At 51.6% G+C, this 9,797-nt stretch overlaps 1 protein-coding gene and 1 pseudogene across 1 annotated transcript; both read left to right on the top strand.

Moving 5' to 3' along the window:
• The first annotated feature begins 5,693 nt into the window (after positions 1-5,693).
• On the top strand, positions 5,694-6,269 carry LOC136515348 (receptor-like protein EIX2). The gene has a single exon (XM_066508966.1). The coding sequence runs from the start codon at positions 5,694-5,696 to the stop codon at positions 6,267-6,269; it is 576 nt and encodes a 191-aa protein (XP_066365063.1).
• A 2,303-nt stretch (positions 6,270-8,572) lies between these two features.
• Positions 8,573-9,659, top strand: LOC136519070 (1-aminocyclopropane-1-carboxylate oxidase 1-like; annotated as a pseudogene).
• The last annotated feature ends 138 nt before the right edge of the window (positions 9,660-9,797 follow it).

The raw sequence follows: 9,797 nt of genomic DNA, 5'->3' as shown, positions 1-9,797 counted from the left end.
TGGGAAAAGAGACAGGAACTACGGCATGGTGATGAACAGCGCAGGCCTATGGAAGAAGGGGGATATCGCACGAAATCTCGTAACATCCCCCCGACGCCAGAGACCTAACCTGCCATCTCCACAAATGAAACATGTCCCACGGGTGTGCAGCGTCGGAGGCCCATACCACCAGACAGCTAAAACACCCAGCTAAAGAAATACCAAAAGTCTCCGTCGTCTGCACAAGCCGCGCCAAACCTCCTATCGGATCACACACCGATTCAGCAAGCCTTGCTAGGCGGACTTCAAGTACACCTCCGTCGGCCAAAAAACTACCAACACTTCTACCCCGGCCATCAAGCAAGCACAGAGAAGGAGAGAACATGGGGCGGAGGTCCTGGCCACCACCTCTGTATCGCGCACGTTCGCCCAAGCAAAGGCCCATGGTGTGCAAGCTCGGGACTAGACGAGATATGTAAACTAGCATAACAGACATAAGCCCCCGCACAAACAATCAAGAAAGTGAACCTGTTTTGTATTCCATAAAACGTCAAGTAGCATTCTTACATGACTCAAACTTACAATAAAATCCAAACTATTGTGGCGGAGGTCCGCACCAAGCAAGCGCGCGAGTAAACCCAGCGCGCTCGTTGTCTATGTCAAACTTAACTGACTCAAACACGTCGCGCGCAACGCCGCGGGGAAAGGCCGAACACCAATACTCCCAAAGCTCTCCGCTCACATAAAGACCGTCATTGTAGAGAGTCAAAGGCGCGACATCTTGCGCAGGCTCCTGATTCAGAACCTGCGCAGGGTTAAAATTTTCCACAAAATCATTCAGAACAAAAAAAACTTTATTTACAAGAGCCCAACTGGACTACAATATACAAGTCAAAACATCCAAGTCCTACAAAGAGCCTAGACCTCCGGCACCTCGGCCGCAGCAGAAGTCCCTAGAACGGAGCCCGCATCAACTGTGGGCGGGGACGGCGCCTGCGGCCTCCGACCATCACCACCGCCGATCGTAGCGCCCACTGGAGCGCCATCGGTGGCGGAGGCACCGCCCACGGTCGCCGAGCGTGGAACTGGCGGAGGCCTACCCGCAATACTCTTCTGCGCATCCTGTAGCACAGGCTAAAATATCAGTGACACATGCATTGAAAGCCTTCGCAGCTTCGCAAAAAAGCAAGGAGAGAAAAATAATGGCTACAAAGACTAGAAATACCTTCGCCCTCTTTTCCTCCGCCAGTTTCTGGGCAGCAGGTCTCCCAAATGGAGCCCAAAAGTAGCCAATGAAATTTCTCAAGGTTTTTCGCAAACCAAGAGAAGTCTCACCAAGCTCCTCTGGACCCGGCAGCGCTCCCTCCGGAATACTTTCGGTATGCGTACACCCGCCGCGCACCAAAAGTTTAGCGTAATTCGCTACTCCCGCCAACGCCCCGTAGTCCGTGCAGCCATTGATCAAACCAGGGAGCTTCGCAAGGTGATGTTTTAGCCAGGAGGCGAGGGCGTAGACGCTGTCTTCCTCCGGAGGAGCGGAGGTTTCGCCTCCGAACTCGGTGACGATGGCCCGGTAATGGCCAACGATTGCAGCAAGGACCCCCCTTGACCGAGTCCAAACGCCTCATCGTCAAAGACAGCTGCTCCCCCACCGCAGCTGTGGATTCCTTCTCAGAGGCCAGCTCTCACCAGAGACCCTCAGCCAACTCGTTCGCCCTGCGGGCCTGCTCGACGGACAAAGCTTCTGCATCCCGGGCCTTGGCGAGATCGGCCCTCAAAGCCTCCTTTTCTTGTTCCTTCTCCGCCAGAGAAAGGCGGAGAGCTGCAAGGGAGTTGGCCAAACCCCATTTTTCACCTTCTAGGCGCTCGTTCTCCGCCTTGAGTGCTTCAATCGTAGTATCTCGGTCGGAGACCTCGCGAGTGCAGCGCTCTTCCATAACAACGGCCGTGTGATACCCCTACGATCAGAAAGAAGAAGACCAAGGCGATCAGCAATAGAAACAAAAACAAGTCTAAAGGCGAACATACAACAAAAAAGGCAAACCGCCGAAGACGCACCAAGCTCTGGTGTTCTAGATGAACACGGAGAAGCTGGAAGAAATCCATGTCCCTCAGACATTGTTTGAAGCGATCTGTTCAAAGAAGAACAAACAAACACAAAACCATAAGGTGAGAAAAGCAAATCTCACAATACATACACCAACTGCCAGAGACCACCTCCGACGTCTCCAAGAACCCCAAGATAGCACTCTTCCCAACCTGAGATAGAAGTGTCGGAGGAGCCTGCGTAGCAAAAAAACAACAACAACAACTCAGGTCAGAGGGCCGATCAGAAATAGGCAATAACAATAGGTCAAAAGACGAGTAAGATAAAAACACTCTATACTCACTCGGACCCGGCGCCATCAGCCCCGGACCAAACCTGACGCTGGCAGCGGCCGCTCGCTCCTCCAGGGTGAGGAGCCCAGCCATGACATCACCTACAAAGCGACAAGTACACGGTATTAGCACTTGGTAGAATACATAAACAAATAAACCAGGCGAAGACAGTAAACACAAAAATGTGCGCCAAACAAACTTACTCATAAAAAGCCCAGGCTGGGCCGCCTGCGGAGCCCCCTGGGCAGAAGTCTCCGCCATATCATGCGGCGAAGGCCCAGAGGGCTAGATCTCCTCAGCCAGCGGCCTGGTGGGCGGAGGGCTCGAAGAAGACTGAGCCGCCAGGGCCTGTTCAGCAAGCACGGCCTCCGGCTGCTCGACGACGGAGGCAACGCCCGCACTACCGGCCAAAGACACGGCCGGCGCGATCACCAGAGCACTGGTCTTCTTCTTCTTTTTCACAGGCACCTGAGCAACAGCGGCGCCCTTCCTCTTCTTGGACTCGGCCTCCGCCGTAACATTCTTCGCGGAGGCCTTCTTCTTCTTCTTGTCAATCGAAGCCAGGACCTCGGAGGGAACCTCACGCTCCCGATAGACGATCCCGAGCTCCTCAAAAACTCAATTGAGCTGCGGCATGGTGCCCGCCACGGCTCTCCGAGATGTGTACTCACGCTCAGAAATTTTGCCAACCAACCCGATGGTGGCCTCCTCAACGTCGGCAATGAAGCTGTCCTCCGTCACCCCCTCCCCTAAAGAACGGCCAAAGCGGGGGAAAGGAATCCCGGCCTTTGGCCCAAAAACAGGAACCTTCACCTTTTCCAGCCGAAAGGCTGGGTTGTCTCTGCCCAGGGGCCAGTAGTTGGAGGCCATAATCTCCTCCACCAGGTCGCGGCCCCTGGAGTAGCGGCACGCTGCCGCAAAAGCCCGGTCGCAAGCCTTCCACGCGCGTATGCGGCACCATCACCTCCATTCTTGAAGTCAATGGATAATCCACGACCTCCGCACCATCCTCGGTAGTGCTGCGGACCCCGTAGGTCTTCACATAGAACCACTGCTCAAGCCAGCCGCGGTCCCATTTGCCTTTCTGGCAAAAAGAAATCTCCAGGCGGTCTACGCCTTGATTCCTCTTTGACATGAAGGTGCAACTACCATACTGGAAGATCACTTCCACCTCCTTGCCCTCCCGAATCTCCTTCTTCTTCGGCTGCTTCTGCAGCTCATAGTAAGCGCAGAAGGTGTCCACATGTGGCTCGGCGCCATAAGAAACACACGCCCAACAGAATTTGCTGAGCGTGAGGAAGGCAGTAGGAGTCAGATGATGGAGCTGGACATTGAAGGTCTCCAACACCCGGCGGAGGAAGGGGATGTTAGGAAGTCGGAGGCCGCAGGTGAAGAAGTCCCAAAACACCACCGCATATCCCTCCTCCGGCTCCGAAATGGTCTGGCCAGGCGGAGGGATTTTTACCTTCGAAGAAGGAAAATACGATTCCTTCAACATCTCCACGACCGCCTCTTCAGTAATGGAGGAGGGGCCGAAATCCCATGACTTTATCGCCATGTCTCTGGAATCCGCAGCGATCAGGTCTCCGACGGACGCGGAGACACTCCCCAAATCCTCCTCCACTAGCTTTTCAAATTCCAACGTGGAGGCGGAGGCAAGCATGCACTCCTCAAAGCGTGCACTCCAGCCGGCGGCCCTAACGCCGAGAAGGTGGCGATAGGGTCCGAAGAAGGCGGGCCGGCGAGTATGGGCGGAGGCGGAAAAGAAAGCCACCGCGGCGGCAGCCTAGGTGGAAGACGCAAGCGGAAAAGACAGAACGAGCAAAGGCAGCTCAGGCAAAAGCGAAGAGAGCAGAGAGCGATTTCTCAGAGGCAAGGAAAGCGAATAAGCAGTGCGGGGGGGGGGGGGGGACCCCGCCACCAACCGCGCCCTTATATAGGCCGCGGGAGGGCGGTTCGTCTCCTGCCATACAACGGTCATCTTCGGAGAATTCGCCTGCCGCCCAACGGTCATCTCCGGAGAAGTTGCAAGGTATACAACGGAAAGCAATACGACGTAAACGGCCACAGCGTAGGACAACGGCTAGTTTTGTAGCCTAACGGCTACTATGACAAGACTAGCGGCCACGCTAGAGCGGGCCAGGGGGAACCTGCGGGGATCGGTCGGAGACGTGACTACGCGCAGTCTCTGCCCCCGCGGACGTCCTTGCTTAGGGCGTTTTGAGCTCACGACACGCTCGGGCGGACCGTGGTCTCAAAAGGGGGGAACTGTTGTAACACGACCTCCGAGAGTGGCGGAGACCTACGCGGCCAGCAGTTCGCAAAGACGTCTCCGACCAACTACCTAAGCAAAGGCCCAGCTACCACGCCTCCAGACCCAGAAAGATGACGGTTACTCAGACTGCTTGTAGGACGCTGCCGGTGACCCTGGCGCAGCCTCCGCCCGGTTAGCTCATAGGCGTCTTCGGGCGGAGGGGGCGGAGGCCGCCCCGCTGCAAGGCTAATCAAGTGCCAACATTACCTACGTGTGTGTGCAGGTAACCAGAGGAAGGCGCTCGTGGACGGCGCGGGCGCGCCGGTTCGGCCTCCGCTCGTAGGGGCAGAGACCCAAGCAGGAGGACGGCAATACTGGGCGTCGGGGGTCTGCGGCCTCGGCGTCCCAGGGGCGGAGACCGATGGCGGAGGCCTAAAGGCCCTTCGCCGAATCCTGAGGCCCGATGGGGCGGAGACCGACGACGGAGGTCCAAAGGCCCGTCGCCGAATCCTGAGGCCTGATGGGGTGGAGACCGACGTCGGAGGTCCAAAGGCCCATCGCCGAATCCTGAGGCCTGATGGGCCGGCTGATCGCGCAGGCCCAGTACCTGAGGGCGGCATGATAAGATTACCCCCGGGAGAAAATGCGAGTAGTGGAATATTCCGAGAATGTACTGTAGCAGTTGAAGGGTACTATTGTAAACTCTGTAAAAGTGATAGTTGAACCCTACAAATAGGGAACACTTGTAACAGTATGGAAGGTTGGTGAATGTATTAATGAAACCACTGCACCGCGTGTCACTCTCTTACACGCCCACTCGCCGTGCCAACCCATCCAAAGCCTCCGTCCGATTACTGCACTCATCGGGCGGAGGCCCATACCAATTCCCCACTGTCTGAGACCGCAAGTCTCAACTATATATTATTGATTATTATTATTAGTGATGCACTTCCCAAGCAGAAAAGAAAAGGCCATGGCATACTCGCCTGCTCATATACTACGGGCTGGCTCGTTGCCGAAATAGCCAAATAGGGAGTTGATGCTACGCGCACCGCGCGCCAGGAAGCATCGCTCGTCAGCAATGAATAAATTGCTGCTGCTGCTGCTGCTGCTTGTCGCCTCCGCCGCCGGCTGCAGCTTCTTCCTCGTCGCCCGTGCAAGTGCACCGCACCACCGACCCAACCAGACAAACAACAGCCTCGCTGCCGCGAGCTGCATACCGAGCGAGAGGGACGCGCTGCTGGCGTTCAAGCGATCCATCACAGGCGATCCCGCAGACCGGCTGGCGTCGTGGCGGGAACAAGACCATGACTACTGCCGATGGGGAGGTGTCCGGTGCAGCAACGTCACCGGCCATGTGGTCGGGCTCTATCTCCCAGCCCCGACTGCTCCCTGCGATTTGGGCGATTTTGATGGCATCCTTGGTACTGGCTCCGAAGACCTGGATGACCCAATATTCCAGTGCTCGGCGGATGGTGGAGCATTTCTTGACGGCCAGATACCAGCTCCTCTGTTCTCTCTGCGACACCTGGAGCATCTCGATCTCAGCTGGAATGCGCTCGACGGTATTATGGTGCCTCATCAGCTCGGTAATCTTTCCAACCTTCAGTATCTCAATCTCTCCAACACTGCCATGCACTCCTCGGATATACCATGAATAACACATCTGCCGCGGTTACGGTACCTTGACTTGGGTCCGTAAACCTCAGCACAGCATGCCGTGAACATGGTCTCTTCACTCAGGGTCCTTGCTCTTTCTGAATGCGAGCTTGCAAGTGCAAACCAGTCACTCCCGCACCTTAACCTCACCAAACATGAGAGGCTCGGTCTCTCTCTCAACCTGTTTAATCATACGGTGGCATCTTGTTGGTTTTGGGGTTTGACGACAAGCCTCAAGTACCTGAGCGTTAGTGCTATTTTATCCGGTCAAATCCCTGATGCTCTAGCAGCCATGACATCCCTCCAAGTCCTAGATTTTTCAGGGTTTAGAAACTCCGTCACGGTGCCACTGTACTTGCTGAGAAACCTGTGCAGTTTAGAAATCCTGAACCTAGAGCTATCCCTTGCGTCTGGGAACATGACAGAGTTCCTTGTGAGCTTGCAGCAGAATTGTTCATCACACAAGAAAATACAGCAACTCAATCTGGCAGTTAACTTTATCAACGGAACCCTACCCTGGGATGAGCCGATTTATCAACTTAGTCACCCTCCAACTCCAAAACAACAAAATAACTGGACTCGTTCCTCTTGAGATCAGTATGCTGACAAACTTGACCGTGATGGAACTTGGCTCCAACAACTTGCATGGTGCCATCACAGAGGAACATTTTGCTGGACTGCACAACTTAAGAATGATAGATTTATCCTATAATCAATTGGAAGTTGCAGTAGATCATGAGTGGTTACCTCCCTTTATTAGACTACAAGAGGCATACCTTGCATCTTGTCACATGGGTCCTCAATTTCCTTCGTGGATGCAACGCCTGCCTGATATTGACAAGATTGACATTTCGAGCACAGGAATAGCTGACCAGTTGCCCTATTGGTTTTCTACAGCATTTTCAAAGGTAACATATCTGGACATCTCTAATAATTCCATCAGTGGTGGATTGCCAGCAAACATGGAAATCATGTTGCTGAAAGGGCTCCGTTTAGGTTGTCTTTATCTTTTTTACAAAGTGTGTGTGCCACACAGATGAACCCCAGCAAGGGTTAGATAGGATGTGCTTACAAGAGGAGCACAAGTGCCTTTATCTTTGTTTATTAAAAAAAGGAAGATACTATTACGCCTAACTTTTTTTAGGAATCACACAACTACACCCTAACTCGCACCTGGGCCTGGAGCAAAAGGCCCCGTCGGCCCGTCCTCTCTGCATGCGCCATGCGGCTGGGCCGTTCCTCGGCAATGTACTTCCACTTGCTCCGCGTAGGCTGCCGACTGCCGTGCGTGACCGCCCCGAGTGCCAGACGCGCACCGCCCACCTCCGTCTCCGGGGCCCGGGGGCGCGGGTGCCTGCCGAGATTTCTCTCCGCCACGTGGGGCCTGTTTGGAATGTGGAATTTTTTCTCTATTCCTGTGTTTTTTCTGTGAAATTGAACTGATTCCTGTGAAATTCCTGTATGATTTCTGTGAAATTCCTACGTTCCAAACAGGCCCGTATGCATGTCCTGCTGCTCAGGCTGAGGCTCAGCAGCACACGGCAGAGATATTAGCCCCGTCCAAATTCCAAAAGCATATCGAATTATGTGAATCAAGAAGGAAGATTAAAAATGGTTGCGAAAAAAGATGAATGCATCTAATAGCAAATTCATTCAACAGGTGCTGCTTTAAAAAAGTACAAACATGATCCAGCAAATCTCTGAGAAAATCTAGGGTTGCATCGACAAACGAAATGCAACGAATAGTTTCGAATTCAATTTAACTATTTTGTGATTGACTCTGCTACACAGGTCCGCATCCACTGAATCACAAAGTCAAGCTAACTGCCATGATTCAGTCTGACTTAAAGAGATCTCAAACCTGAGATTTCACTCCTCCCAATATCAGCGATCGTTACCATACCATGACTGAGGGCAGCAAGAGTAGTCATCTCAATAGATAACATGCATTACCACTCATTTTTATATGGAAGTAAAACAGAATAAACAAATAACAATCATGCCTGTGATCATAGGTCAACCATGTCGATGAATTACCAAGGATGCCACATAGGTTATCTTAGCTAAATCATATGGGAATAGTGCAATGTATTTGGACATGATTCTACATAAACCTCATAAAGAAAGCAAGGTTTCCTTAATTCTGAAACAACATCATTGTTAGCGATCTCAAAAGGGATATTCCCAACATTCCTATCTAGGCCACTATAAATACCTGGCCTGCTGTAGATGTAGCGTACCAACTTGAGAAGAGCAGACAGCACATCTGGTTAGACTGCAACACACCCAGTGTTTCAGGAAATGGAGATTCCAGTGATAAAGATGGATCAGCTGCATGGCGAGAAGAGGTCAGAGACACTTTCACTCCTCCATAATGCCTGTGCGCAATGGGGTTTCTTTTGGGTAAGTAACAAAATGTACATCATCATTGTCTAGATGAGGAGAATTTCATTATATTTTCTAACATATTGCATGCTAAACTGCATGGCAGCTTGAGAATCATGGAGTCAATGAGGACCTCATGAATAAAATGAAGGATCTGGTGAACAAACACTATGAACAAGACATGGAGAAGAACTTCTACAGTTCGGAGAAAGCAAAAATCCTAGATTATGAGAAAGCTTCATCAAATGTTGACTGGGAGTGCAGCTTTCATGTACCGTCATCAGCCAAAATCAAACAGTCATGATATTCCTGAGCTGCTTCGGTGAGTGCGAAGTTTAAATAGAAGAAAAACATTTTACCAAGTCTAGCAGTCATCTGTTGTGAACTATAAATCACAAAATTGTAAATCAAACTAACATGATCCAATGAACTGTGCAGTGCAACAGTGTTTGAATATGCAGAAGAAGTAATCAAATTGGCTGAACAGCTTGCAGCAGTTATGAGTGAAAATCTTGGGCTGGACAAGGATTATATCGAGAAGGCATTTTCTAAACCTTCTGTAGGCATCAAGGTGGCAAAGTATCCCAGGTGCAGTCATCCAGAGCTTGTGATGGGCCTCAGGGAACACACTGATGCTGGGGGGATCATACTTCTATTTCAAGATGAGTTAGTCCCAGGTTTGGAGTTTCTGAAAGATGGTAAGTGGATCGCAATACCTCCAACAGAAGGCAATAGAATTTTTGTAAACCTTGGAGATCAGATTGAAGTGATGACCAATGGAATCTACAAGAGCATATGCCATCGGGTCCTTCCAAATAAGAATGGGAGCCGCCTGTCTATTGCAACATTCTATAACCCTGGTGCCGATGCCATAATCTTCCCAGCTCCAAAGCTTACATATCCTAGCCAATATCGTTTCCAAGACTACCTTAATTTGTATTCTACTACCAAGTTTAGTGATAAGGTATCAAGGTTCCAGACTACAAAGGCAATATTGAAGTGAATCACATCAGAAGCCTGGAGAAAAGAAATATCTTGTTCAGCAATACTGCATCAGTGTGTAGATGCGTTTGTATGTTCAGCAATACTGCATCAGTGTGTAGATGCGTTTGTATGTAGTGCTCCTAAGGAACAGCAAAGT

The sequence above is a fragment of the Miscanthus floridulus genome, chromosome 17 (assembly GCF_019320115.1).
Source record: "Miscanthus floridulus cultivar M001 chromosome 17, ASM1932011v1, whole genome shotgun sequence".
NCBI classification, from domain to species: domain Eukaryota; kingdom Viridiplantae; phylum Streptophyta; class Magnoliopsida; order Poales; family Poaceae; genus Miscanthus; species Miscanthus floridulus.
This window is presented reverse-complemented; position numbering and strand designations above follow the sequence as displayed.